This window comes from Humulus lupulus, chromosome 4 (assembly GCF_963169125.1).
Source record: "Humulus lupulus chromosome 4, drHumLupu1.1, whole genome shotgun sequence".
NCBI classification, from domain to species: Eukaryota; Viridiplantae; Streptophyta; class Magnoliopsida; order Rosales; family Cannabaceae; genus Humulus; species Humulus lupulus.
In genome coordinates this window covers 123166379-123180726 of record NC_084796.1, presented here as the reverse complement: position 1 = coordinate 123180726, position 14348 = coordinate 123166379, and the positions used below count along the sequence as shown (strand labels likewise).

General features: G+C 39.7%; 1 protein-coding gene and 1 long non-coding RNA gene across 2 annotated transcripts; both read left to right on the top strand.

The window, feature by feature from the left end:
* The first annotated feature begins 980 nt into the window (after nucleotides 1-980).
* On the top strand, nucleotides 981-6834 carry LOC133832521 (uncharacterized). The gene is made up of 4 exons (XM_062262856.1): nucleotides 981-1397; nucleotides 1470-1670; nucleotides 6281-6469; nucleotides 6742-6834. The coding sequence occupies exons 1-4, from the start codon at nucleotides 981-983 to the stop codon at nucleotides 6832-6834; spliced, it is 900 nt and encodes a 299-aa protein (XP_062118840.1).
* Nucleotides 6835-7960: 1126 nt separating this feature from the next.
* Nucleotides 7961-10055, top strand: LOC133829150 (uncharacterized). Its single transcript, XR_009891574.1, has 3 exons — nucleotides 7961-8063; nucleotides 9746-9844; nucleotides 9946-10055. It is a non-coding gene; the product is annotated as an uncharacterized LOC133829150 (long non-coding RNA).
* Nucleotides 10056-14348: the final 4293 nt, after the last annotated feature.

Here is a 14348-nt window from a genome sequence, read left to right as displayed (position 1 = left end):
GTTGCCCCCTTTCAAATTACCCCAAACGGATATAGAATGTTGGTCGCACTCTTTATCCTTTATAAACTCAAGAAATGGCCAGAACCCACTCCTCATGAGGTCAACTTCTTCTTTGACCTTAAGTCCAACCCTCAACAATACGGGACGGGATTTTTTCATCTCTGTCACCAGGAAACAAGCCGAACGTTCCTGAGTGACACTACTCATATTTCCAACGTGGGGCAGTACAATAGAGAGTACCTCCTCACGCCAGACATGACTACGAACAACCTGGCCTTCGCTCGAGGAGGTAAATGCTACTTTCACTGGTTGATACTTTTCTTTAGCAAACTCTTCTGCACTTCTCTAAAGTATATTGTGCCTTTCAGGACCATGGTTACCTCTGAACCCAACACCAGACATGGTGTTGAGGTCCAACGCACTTGCCAGGATGGCAGACGTTGAAAAAAGCATTAAGTCCCTGGTCACTCATGAAAATCTGAGGCTATCTGGCCTCCTGGCTTCTCGCCATGAAACAAGAGGACCCGTGGTGGCAGATGCCATGACCGAGGGGGATCCCGAGCTGCAACCTCCAGCGTCTCCTCCCCAAAGGAGGCCAACGGGGGTTACGATCAGGGAACCCACTGGCGTCCCTTCAGCAGAGAGGCCTTCTGTGCCCCAAGGCAAGGGGAAACAAAAGGCAACAAAGTCTGTCATATACCTAGATGAATCCTCAGACGAAAACAATATTGTTATCTTTCTTTTAAATAGCTTGCCAATTCCCTGTCACTTGTTTGATGGGGATGGAAATTTTACGTATACTCCAAATCTAGGGCCAGACTTCTTCGTGCCAGATAGTGAGTGTATGACTAAAAGAGTCAGTAGTATAGCGACCAGTAGTTGTAGCTCGGGTATTAAACTTTGTGACCTCTTTTATGATTTTCCATGATTTTTTATCCGCCTTTGTCTTACTGTCGGCATGTTTTTCTTTATCTGTAGAGATGGCTTTGCCCAATGTTTTCGATTTGTATCAGACCCAGGAGGAAGAGGAGGTCCCCCTGGTTCGACGGAAATCAGCTAGGAGGCATAATGGAGAATCAAGCCAAGCACCCTTGGCCAAGAAGGGTCGAACAGATGATCCTTTCAAGGACGGACCTACTGGCCAACCTTCTGCCCAGCCTTCTGCTCCTGCTGAAAAGGAGACTGCCCCTGCTGCCAACCCTTCGCCTGCGGCCCGAAGAGAACAGACCCTACAAGTAGAACTTACTGGGACCAAACTCTCGAACCGCTCCCTGCGATTAGCTAAAGATTGCCTTGCTCATATCTTGAAGCATGAACGTTGCAGAGAAGCAATGGCTAAAGCTGAGAGCCTGGGGGTCGATCAGATCCTTAATAGGGCTCTTAACGAAGTGGCCAATGTAAGTATTCTTCCTCTTGGTCTTTACTTTTCCTTCTTGTAATATAGTCTAACTTTTATTCCTTGATTGCAGACCATGCTGACAATAACTGCCGCTCATACCCGTGCCACTGCTACTATCGAGCAGGCTCGGGCAAAGGCCGTCGAGGAGTTTCAGGTGAAAGTCATTGAGGAGCTTCAGGCTACAGAGGCCAGGCATTCTGGGGAGTTAGAGGTGGTCACCCAGCAGAAGGATGCTTTGGTGGCAAAGCTGGCAGAGAATGAAGCTTCTCAGGTAGCTTTGAAGAAGTAGAAGGACGATTTCCAGGAGTCCAGTCGGATCCAATATCATGAAGTCAAGAGACTTAAGGAGGAGCACCTTGCTAAGGACAAGACCATAGCGGTTCTTGAGAGCCAGGTGGAGCAGCTGAAGCTCACCAATGCTAAATATCTGGAGAGGTACAATAATGCGACACTTTGGTGTTTCTACGACTTTTGGAAACACAACCGGAGTGCCAACTTCAACTACCTTCCAGAGGATGCCAGGAATGCTAAGTTACCCCGCTGTACTGCTTGATTGGCTGCGGAAGAAGAAAGAGCCAGAGTTCCTGCTTCCCCCAGCATTCAGCCAGCTGCCAGAGCAAAGGGAGGAGAAGTTGTCGAGGATGCGGCCAACCAGAATGCTGAGCAAGACCCTCCTGCTCCTAATGCTCCTTAAACTTTTTTATTCTTTTTCTTTTCTTTAATTACACGACCCACGGGTCGTGATGTAAAGACTAAATTTTTATTTTTAAATTTGCTGCATGGGCAGGAAACTTTCTTATTACTTTAAATAATTACATTCAAGCAGTACTGCTCATGGTGTAAAAGAATGCCTTTTGATATTATAATATTTCTATCTATTATAACATCTGTTCGCATGACCGAACTTAGCATAGTACTTTGGCTTGATTTAACAAAATATAAATTTTTAAAAATACTCTAAGTATCGTAGCATGCTTTCACTCATTTTGTTCATGTGTTTACATACCTCTTGGTATGCTTTCCTATCGATGTACCTTATATGCCCCCAAGTGATCGAGGAGCTTTAGGTCCTTGGTAACTTGCCTTGACCACGACCTATGCGAACATTACTGCTCGGTAGGAAACGTAACACTTATAATACAGAAAAACAACACACGTAATGAACAAATACTTGTAAAAATAAATTTACAAAGGTTGGCAAGAATGACTGGTTGCACACAATCCCTTATAATCTCGTATTAAAAATGGACTAAACATGTCTTTACGAGTGATCTTAAAAAGATCTTACACTTATAAGCGATTAGCCATACAACGTGGCTAACCCTTTTTCGAAATTTGTAAAAAGTACAAATTAATACAAGCCAGTCCTTTAAAAAGGACTGTTTATTGATAATACTTGCGCAGGTGTTCTCCGTTCCAATAGCGTGGAACGAGATCTCAATTTAAGCATGCAAGCTTGTAGGTGCCTGGATGAAGGACTTCCTCAATCTAGTAAGGTCCTTCCTAGTTTGGACTGAGCACTCCAGCAGTTGGGTCGTGGGTGTTTAAGAAAACTCGTCGTAGTACTAGATCTCCGACGTTGAATTTCCTTTCTTTCACTTTCGAGTTAAAATACCTGGCGACCTTTTGCTGGTACGCAGCTACTCGGAGTTGGGCTCTTTCCCGTTTCTCTTCAAGTGAGTCTAGGGACTCCATCATCAGTTAGCTATTCTGGTCCTGGTCGTATGTAATTCGTCGGTGTGAGGGGGGATCTAACTCGATAGGCAACATAGCTTTATACCCGTATGCTAAGGAAAACGGGGTATGACCTGTCGCTATTCGATGAGAATTTCTATACGACCAGAGGACTTCGGGCAACTGTTATGGCCATGCTCCTTTAGCATCTTCGAGCCTTTTCTTCAGGGTGTCCTTAAGCATTTTATTCACTACTTCAACTTGCCCATTTGCTTGTGGATGCGCGACTGAAGAAAAGCTTTTGATGACTCCATGTCTTTCGCAGAAGTCTGTGAACAAGTCACTGTCAAACTAGGTGCCATTGTCTGAGACAATTTTTCGAGGCAAACCATATCGGCAAACAATGTTCTTGATGACAAAGTCCAAAACTTTCTTGGTCATTATGGTAGCAAGCGGCTCAGCTTCGTCCCATTTGGTGAAGTAGTCGACTGCTATGACTGCGTACTTCACTCCGCCTTTTCCCGTTGGTAGGGATCCAATCAAGTCTATACCCCATACTGCGAAAGGCCAAGGACTCTGCATCTGCTTTAACTCGTTGGGAGCTGCGCGTGGGATCTTGGAAAATCCCTGACACTTATCGCATCTTTGCACAAACTCCATTCAGACTTCGTTCATAGTCGGCCAGAAATAGCCCTGCCTTAGAATCTTTTTTGACAAGCTCTGCCCCCCAGCGTGATCCCTGCAGAAGCCTTCATGTACTTCCTTCATTAGCTCTTTAGACTTTTCCAGTGTAATACATCTGAGCAGTGGCATGGAATATCCTCTTCGGTAAAGAACACCATCAACCAGTATATACCTAGCAGCCTGTCGTTGAAGAGTTCTGGCTTTGTTTCTATCTGCTAGTAGTACACCATTCGTGAGATACTCCAAGTATGGTGCCATCCATGTATCCTCCATCCGGATTTCCATATTAGTTTTGTCTGCTCGTATGCTCGGCTCGCACAATCTTTCTACTGGCACAATATTCAAAGTGTTAGCGTCTTTCGTGCTTGCGAGTTTGGCTAAGGCATCTGCGTTCGAATTCTAATCCCGAGGATTTTGTTGGAGGGTATACTTCTCGAATTAAGCCAACAGATCTTTAGTTTTATTTAAGTAGTCCACCATTTTGAGGCCTCGTGCTTGATATTCCCCTAGGACCTAATTCACTACCAGCTGTGAATCACTATAAATATCTAGCATCTTTATGCTCATGTCTTTAGCCAATCTTAACCCAGCAAGGAGTGCCTCATATTCGGCTTCATTATTTGACGCAGTGAAGTCGAACCTAATAGCGCAGTGAAATCGATGCCCTTCTGGCGTCATCAATATCACTCCCGCTACTGCGTGAGATTCGTTGGACGATCCATCCATGAATAACCTCCACGAAGGAGCTTCATCTTGGGGCTCAGGGGCACTAGACTCTTCGAACTGCTCGTTGTCTGGGAGCTCAGTGAACTCGGCAATAAGATCAGCCAAGACTTGTCCTTTTACTGCTGCTCGTGGTGAGTATGTAATATCGAACTGCCCGAGTTTGACTGCCCATTTTAATAAACGCTCAGCCGCCTCTGGTTTTTGCAGGACTTGCCGAAGGGGCTGGTCAGTTAAGACTGTAATGGGATGGGCTTGGAAGTAAGGACGTAGTTTCCTTGAGGCCAAGATTAAACAATAGGCTAACCTCTCGATGGGAGGATACCTCAACTCTGCTCCTATTAGCCTCTTGCTTACATAGTAAAGCGCCTTTTGTATGCCTTCTTCTTCTCGTACTAGTACCGTACTAGCAGCAACTTCGGTGATCGCCAGGTAGATGAACAAAGTTTCTCCTTCGATGGGTTTCGATAAAACAAGAGGCTGTACCATGTGGGCCTTTAAGGCCTGCTCGCAGTCTCCTGTCCATTCAAACTTCTTGTTGCCTCTAAGTAGATTGAAGAAAGGGACGCTTTTATCCATCAACTTGGAAATGAATCTACTTAGTGCGGCAATTATTCCAGTTAAACTTTGCACATCCTTGATCTTCTCTGGCGATTTCATGTCGATCAGGGCTTTTATCTTGTCGGGGTTGGCCTCGATTCCTCTTGATTTGACAATAAACCCCAAGAATTTCCATGATCCAACTCCGAAGGAACATTTGAGAGGATTTAATTTCATTTGGTACTTGTTCAACACATCGAAACATTCTTGTAAATCCTTCAAATGTCCTTCTGCTTTTTTCGACTTTACCAGTATGTCGTCCACATACACCTCCATGTTTTCTCCTATCAACTCCTTAAACATGTGGTTAACCAATCCTTCAAATGAGAGTAATGACAAAAACAGTAAAGCACACAAGAATTTATAGTGGTTCGGCCCCAGAATCTGGTAATAACCTACGTCCACTTTAGCTGTTATTGATATAATATTTGAAAGGAGTGATCAAAGAACTAGGGTTCAATGAGTTTCACCAACCTCTGAAGAACAAAGCAATATACCAAATATGATAGCTCTAATACACTCGTCAAACTCTAATCTCAGAAAATTAGTCAGCCCAAAAGTCCCTTCCTTGAGCTATCTTTCTCTATTTATAGGCTCAAGGAAGATTACATTAATTTGTTACAGATATTCTTTCCTAATTAATCGGATAATCAGGAATTATTGGAGACAATCTCGGGATTGACTAAGATCTTTATAAAATTATCTTGAAATATGCGGAGTGTACGACCATGCTGGTCGTGGGAAAAACTTAACTGCCTATGCTTGCAATATTTTACTGGTCGGTACTCTATAAGAATTCTGCCAGGTGTTAGCCACGTCTCCAGAAATCACTCGCCACGTCATCCGTGCCTGCTTTTTGGATAACATGTACAATATTGAACAATATTTGATTATGATGGGTATATGTTTTGATTTATTTCTGTATTGATTGATTTGTGAATAAAATCTAATGAAAGAGGAGGCTAGATGAGATAGAGGCCGATGTGGAAGTGTCGATCTATTAGAAGAGTTGGGGATAGTTATCGACCTGGAACTTGAGGTTGGTGCTGTAAATTTTTGTTTTAGATGAATAAGCTGGTAGATTAATAAGATGCTAAACCAATTTCAAATTTGTCAATGTCTTTGTCAACAATAGCTTCTCATCTTGTAAGAGTGTAACTGAACTAATTATCATATGGTCAATTTATCTCCTGATAACAGGGAGTTTCAAGCTGTGTGAAAGAGGCAGGCATTGGATTTATGATGCCTCCAATATATCATCAAACAATGAAGGTTGTCCGCTCAGTCAGGAAAAAGCTGAAAGTAAAAACTGTATTTAATATATTGGGCCCTATGTTAAACCCAGCAAGAGTACCATATGATATTGTGGGTGTCTATGCAGAAGATTTGGTAAGTTTTTTGTCAGATTTTTATAAATTTAAACTTTACTTCTACCTTTTTATTGAATTGTGGTCTACATATGATGTTCATGGTGACTAGCATATCTAAGGCTTTTACATAAATGATGATGGAACCGTTTGTAAAACAAAAAAGATAAAGTCCACATAGGAACAAACAATAAAGATCTGAATGCCTTTTTCATTTGTGACTTGTGATACTCTCTATCATCTAGCTCAGTCTTCTGTAATTTTAGTGTAATTTTGTTTTCTTTTCCATTCTAGGAAGTATGTTATTTAGGCTACCAAGATGGAATTTTAGATGTTATATTGCCACTTCAATCTGCTAACAAATCGCTGGGGAACAAACAATTGTGATTAAGGTATACGAGAGACTAAAATTGCTAGTGGCCAAAACACTTCAGTAAAAATAAACAGTTTTGAGGAACAAGTAATAGTAGATCTTTCATTTATCATACCAATTTTGATGCAGCTTGAATGTGTATTTAGGCTTTTATTTAATAAGTATTTTAGGTTGACTTTATGAGTACTAGGAATTTCATTCTTTTATCATTCTCTGTTTCTCAGATCTAATGCACATTAGATGTTTGAGAAAATGCCTCAAACAACTAGACAATGTTTGATCTTGGCATGAAAGTAAATTATTTCTCTCTCTGGTTGGCTATAATTAATGTTATTTTTAAATGTAGGGGAAAACCTTTGTAATTGAATTTGAAGAATGAGTATATGATAGTCTTAGACAATGTTGAGGTATGTGTGTTTCATATGAATTGTGTATTTGATTTAGAATTCTCAAAATGCTTTGTATATGTTTTCTTGAGTCGATTTCAAGTAATTCATATTTTTGTGTTTGAATATGTTTCTTTTAGTGGTTCTTCATTTATCATACCAAACTTTGCTACTTGTAAGAGCATGCCATTTCTCTCTTGATGTTATAGCTAAGCATTGAATTTGAATTTTTTTGAGGTACTTACTACCATGTTGCTATTCTATCATCATGACCGGGGACAAAAAAGAAAGCAAGGTAATCCTAGTGATGACTAAGTGATTATAATGCATTTATATAGTAAATACAAGAGGTGCACAAGACACATGTCAAAATATGAATCAATGCTATATAACAAATGGCACATAAGAATAAATATGCAGCAAACCTTATGGCATTTATGTGATTTGTTGTAATGTTAGATTACTTATTTCCATATTTAGTAAGCTCACTTAGTTTGTTTACTAGAAAAGTTGTACATAAAAGCTTTGACTCTCATTGATAACGAATGGTAATAATGTTGTATGACTAATGTTGTTTTTCTTTCTTTCTTTCCTTTCTATTGAAAATTGTACAATATATATTCTTTCATTTCTATTGAAAATTGTGCATGAATGTACTGTTTTTCTATGTATGCATATTTTAGGACCTTGATCAAGACTCCAAATGCAGCTCGCAGATAGGGCTATGGACGGGGTTGGAGGGCTTGGGCTTGCGGAGGGTCGTGGATGGCTCGGTCTCACGGAGAGGTCATGGGTCAAAACTTGAAAAACTTGAAAAGCAGGAAAACCTCACTGAACCCATTATTTTCATGTTGCTGGTATGTTCTATAAATTTCTGGCTGTCTTTGTTCGTGTGATGTCTAAATAAACACAAGTGTGAAAAGTACAAAGTACATTTGATTAAATATTTACACTTTAGTCATGTTGACTGTGATATACGAAATGGGGAGTCTTATGCAGGATTAAATCAATACTTAGAGTTCTCAACTGTAACTTTAATGAAATTTATTTGGAAAAAAAAAGATGAATTTTTTAGCTGCTGTTTTCAATTTTGATCCACTTAGAGAAATTCTTATAACTGTTTGTTGGAGTTTGCATATCATGTTATTACTTTGTATACGATTTTCTCTTTTTATTAAAGTTACTCTCTTGCATCTCTTGTTTATAATCAACTTTTTTTTTATATCTCTTCCCTTAGAACACTAGCCAATATATATAATAATTACTTAGTATGCCTAGTACATTTCTTATAATCCTATTGGACATATATTCAGCCAATAATAATAGGCCTAATTAGTAACTAGTTCTTTTTATTTTTTCTGGAATAATTAAACCTCAGAGAAGGCCTAATATTATTATCATCTGCCTTGTTATAAGCAGTTGTGTGTCACGATAAAACTTTGTTATTGCACTAGTTCTTTGTCACTCACTGAATTAGCTTACATAACTAACTCTTTAACTCTCTTTAAACATTCTTCACAGTTGCTACTTTATCATGCCATTAATAGAAGATTTATTTAATTCTTCCTGCTGAAAATTACAATGTCCAAGTAATACTTGAACTTTGAGAGAGTTGGAGATTTTTCAGCATAAATATCTATTGTATGAACTTACTTATGTCAATATGATCTTCTGCTTTAGTGGCAGCTATGATTATGGCAGTGAAAACATTTCATTACTACTAAATTTAAATTGGATTGATTCTCAGATTGAAGATTGCATTCCCCAGTTTTAACATATTCCTGAATTTTGGTTTTAGTCTCTCTAGCTCTTAATTTCCATCTCTCGGAACTATAGTACTAAATTTCTAATTCAGATTATTTAGGAACCAGTTCAAATGATAGTAGAATTCTTCTATGGTGTATAATTTCATTAAACTTCTGTTGATGAAGAAGTTTATCAAAATTATACACCATAGAAGTTTAGCAAGCCATGAGAGTAGAATGAGCAAAACAAATTAAAAATGCAGTTTTATATTAAACAATGAAAGCTGATAATTATGTAATGCTCACCTTGATAAAGCAGGGCTGAATTCTAATACTTTCATCTTAATACAGTTGATAATTATCTATTTAAGGTTAAATAGTATTTTCTATGATGTTACTTCTTCTTCCAATGAGTTTGAATAATACAATTTAATTTAAACAATATAATTTTTTTTATTTTGTTGTTCTGTAATGCTTTATATGCATTGTTCTATTGCAGAATCTTTGAGATTTTGTCTAAACTTGTTGTGATGTGCATTATAAGTGTATCCCATCAAGGCAATATATTTGATGATCTTGGTATTTATATATTACATTTGTAATGATGTAATCCATGTAGTTGGAATAGAAGGGACTGCTTCTCATGTAACTAGTTAGTGCCAAAGAGCCTTGTCCAAATGGTCCTTTTGAATTTTCCTGTAACTTGCTTTAATACCTTATTGATTGCTTGGCAGACTCTGAGCATTAATTTTCCTATTTCTTGTACTTGATTTATCTCTCAGCTCTGTTTGCAGAGGCAAAATCTGGTCAAAGGGAATATGCAACTCTTTTCAGTGGAACAACAGAGAAGTCGAGCTCTGGAAGCTCATGCTGCTGCTTTTGCACAATTTAAAGTGCGTAAATTAAATTCTCCCTCTCTTTATCTCTCTTAATTCTCTTGTTTTTTATCGCACTTGGTATGGATATTTGTTGATTGATTGTGGAATTTATACAGGTTCCAGGGAATGAGAATCCTTCTACTCTCATTTCCTTTGCAACAAAGACTTTTAATGCTCGCCAAATTACATCAAAGCTGCATGTTATAGATCTTCGTGCCCAACCAGGTTAGCTTAGTATTATTTAATTCACCCCCTTTATTAAAAAAGACAAAAATGTTTGATAGGTCTAGAATGTTAATCAGAAATTTATTCCTTTCTTTCTGTCTTGATGATTAATTTTTACATCCTTTTTTTGGGAGAGTGCTCTTATGCATGGAGTGATTTGAAAACAACTTCTTGTTTGATGTTGCCTTTTGTGGTTTGGTTTAAGCTATTATGGTATGCATGTGGATGACTAATTATAGAGGCTTGGGCTTGTCTATTTTCATCCTCTACTTATAAAATCCAATCTTTCTTACTTTATTTGTGCCCTCCTAGATAGATGTTAAAACTAGTGGCATGTGACTATTTTACTGCTTGGCTATTCATGCATTTTTCTGTTGAAATATGTTTTACTGTACATTGGCTTTAAGGTCTGTTAACTATTTTTTGCACTTTGGAATTGGCACAAATGGGAATCTTCAATTTGTTGTGTTTTGATTATTTAAAAATTTGCCAAGAGTTTCTTTTCTTGATAGGCTTGTTTGATTTTTCTTGGGGTCATCTAGGACATGTTACTTTCTGATTCTTTTGAGATCTGCACGTAAAAGCCTTAACTTATCTGTTTGCATACATTTGTTGAAAACATCAGGTTCTGGCCTTCAGGTACTGTGTGACTTCAGGCCATCAACTACAGAGGTTAACATAGCAATAAAGCTTTTACTTGTGTTGCTTCTCTCGACAGTGGAGTTTTGTTGTCTCAATTCACGTTTTGGTGGCATGATAGACATGGAATCTGTCGAGGATGTGGCTAATATTTATAATGTGTCTAGGATTACTACCCATTCTTTGCAACTGTACAGTCATTGCTGACCACTTGACCCTCTCCTTGCAACTGTACAGTCATTGCAACTATTGTTTTTTAATGTGGAAAATACTAGGAGCTTAGGCATAAATGCACTCTCAGGGGAGAATATTTTGTGCTGAAAGTAGTAACTTTTCAATATGTTAAATATTTAAGATTACTTGAATACTTAAAGAACATTTTGTTGTTCATGACGGTGTTGAATGTTTTAAACTAATTTGTGGATTGTTAATACAATGTTGAATGTTTTTACTTTTTATTATTTGAAAATCAAGTTCATTTGATGATGCTAGTATATATTAGAAAGCTAATTTTAATTATATAAAAAAAATTAAAATATAATAGAATAAATTAGTGATATATAAATGAATATATAATGAGAATTTAAACTTATCTAAATATTAAAATAATACGAAAATTGTGTTATAATATCTATTACAATAACACTTTTTATATAAAGAATTTTGTTATGCAAACTTCATTATATAACACAAAAAAAGTGTTATACTAAAGTGTAGTATAACACAAAAAATGTGTTATACTAAAGTGTAGTATAACACAAATTTATAAGTATTGAAATGTGTTATATAATCGACTATAAATAATATAATTAAACACTTATCTATTTATTAAAATAACACAAAAAGTGTGTTATCATTGACAGTATAATAACACATCTGTATAACAATGATAAAGTGTTATGTAAAGTACCTTGACCTACGATAACATAGTCGTTCTTAACACATCAAAAAGTGTTATGCTATGTTTTGATAACACATTTTTGGTGTTATTAAAAGCATTTTTTCTTGCAGTGATCCCACAGAGACCCTCGGGGCGTACATCCAACGATTTACGGAGGAAGCCTCAAAAACTAAGGTGGATGACAGACTACACCTGGTGGCACTCCAGTCCAGGATTAGAGCTGGATCCCCTCTCTGAGACAACATGCAATGCAACAAGGAGGACACTCTTGAACTATTTATCACAAGGGCACAAGGTTTCATCAACTGCAAAGAGGCCCGAATCCAGGCTTTTAGGTGGCATCCAGCAATCCAGTCAACCGCACAAAGATTCCCCGAATACGGATTACAGTATCCAGGAAATATTTACCCAGCACCCACAGTGTCACCTGGATCCACTGGGACCCTTGGGATACTATTCATGACCGCGACGGTCTATAGACCAAATTCGACGAGGTATGCTACGGCTCCGTCAGCCCCATTTTCTGGGTACGGAGTCGCACCCACCGGGTACAGTGTCACTCCCAGCGGTGTCCAACTACCTCAAGCCAGAGGAGGTGAGGAAAGCATAAACCCTTCTTAGGGAAAGAGATCGGGCAAGAGTCAGAACCGATCTAACCCATCAAAGAAGGGAAAAAAGGGGTACGAGCCCCAATACACAGAATATACAAACCTAGTGGACACTCGAGAAAATATCAACCTAGCAACAGACCACGTAGTCCATTACCGGAAACTAGCCTCCATGTTTAAAGGGGGAAAGAACTCGAGAGACACCAACAAAAGGACGTAGTTCACAAGACCGAAGAGTGTCGTTAGCTGAAGGATGAGATTGAGAACCTGATCAAACTAGGGCATCTCCACCAATTGGTCAGGATGCCAACATGGGTTCCTGGTCTGCCAGTAGATCCCAGATAGCCTAAGGCCCCAGGTGCACCTAGATCGTACCGACCTCCTCAGGGAGGGTACGATACAGGTTCGGGAGCAAAGGACCCCTAGGGTTCCCAACAGTGCAAGCACCTAAGCCTGGAAATGCCATATCCTCCCAGAACTACGCCTCCATGGGTAGATGGTCACGTGGCCACCATATCAGGAGGACCGCATTTGGGAGGGCCATCCAGGAATGATCAGAAATGATACCTCAGTGAACTCAATCACGACCATGAGATATGCGCCCTGGTCCAAACTCTGGCCCAGTGCCCATAGTTGATGAACCTGCCCATCACGTTCACGGAAGAGGATGCTTGGAACGTTCATTTCCCACATCATGATCCCTTGGTCATTGATGCCCAAATCGCCAACAAAAGGGTATCCCGAGTGTTAGTGGATGATGGGAGCTCCATCAATCTACTGTTCAAGCTGGTATTCACAGCAATGGGATTGACAGACGCAGATTTGGCTTCATGCTTAACACAGATCTACGTCTTCAATTGGGGATTCATTGCTCCTGATGGGTAAGATTCAACTACCCGTGACGTTGGTGAATGAGATTCAGGGAAAATTCAAATATTGCACTTTCGTAATGGTTGACTGCCCCACTGTGTACAATGTTATTTTTTATTGTCCTGCTCTTGTGAATTTTGGCACCCTCACCTCCATCCGCCATTTCTTCATGAAGTTCCCATGCGATAATGGAGGGGTGCGAACTGTGCGGGGAGATAAAAAAAGTGCCTGAAAGTGTAATCATGTCTTTGCCCAACCAATCTTCATGGTCTGCAAAGAGCCTCTAGAAAAGGAAAACGCTGATCCAATCCCACGACCATAGCCCGCACTGAGGGTGGTCCGAGAGGAGGACAAATTGGATCCGCAGATAGAAGTGAATATGGCAAAAAACCCATGGAGGAGGTTGAAGAGGTGTGCATCGATGACACAGACCCGACCAAAGTAATCCAAGTTGGGAGAAACCTGAAATCAGAGGTCAAGGTTGCCATAATTGCCCAGGTAAAAGAGAACCAGGATGTCCTGGCCTGGTCTCATTTGGATATGACCAAGATCGACTGCAACATCATATGTCACGCCCCTGAACATTGACGAAAATGCCTCCTTTTTGAAAGAAGAGAAGACCCTTAAGGGTGGAGAGGGCAGAGGCCCTTAAGTTACAAGTTGAGAAGTTTTCCTTGATCAACTTCATTCGGGAGGCCTTGTATCTAATTTGGCTGGCCAGTCCGGCGTTAGTACTAAATCCAAACGTGCATGGAGGACTTGCATCGAATTCACCGTTCTTAACAAGGCGTGCCTGAAAAATTGCTTTCCTCTGCCTTGGATTGACCAAATGGTGGATGCTACATCCGCGTACGAGTTTTTGAACTTCATGGATGCCTACTCCGACTCCAACCAGATCTCAATGCATGTAGCAGACCAGGAACACACCAGCTTCCAGATGGACAAGGGTGTATATTGCTATATCGTCATGCCCTTTGGGCTTAAGAATGTTGGGGCCACCTATTAGAGGCTGGTCAATAGGATACTCCAGAACGAACTTGGGAAGAACATGGAAGTCTATATAGAGGACATGTTGGTCAAGTCCAAGACCTCGACCGAACACACAGATGACCTTGCAGAAGCATTCGCCATTATCCAAAGTATGGGATGAAGCTGAACCCCAAAAAATACACTTTTGGCGTGGCATCCGGGAAGTTTCTGGGCTTCATATTAGCTCGAGAAGGATAGATGCCAACTCGGACAAGATCAGAGTGTTGATAGAGATGCCATCTCCACG

Coding starts and splice junctions, on each gene's coding strand:
- LOC133832521 (XM_062262856.1), top strand. CDS start 981: ATGGCTTTGCCCAATGTTTTCGATTTGTATCAGACCCAGGAGGAAGAG. Junction 1,671..6,280: donor CAGAGAATGAAGCTTCTCAG/GTAGCTTTGAAG, acceptor TCCTGATAACAG/GGAGTTTCAAGCTGTGTGAA. Junction 6,470..6,741: donor GTGTCTATGCAGAAGATTTG/GTAAGTTTTTTG, acceptor TTTCCATTCTAG/GAAGTATGTTATTTAGGCTA.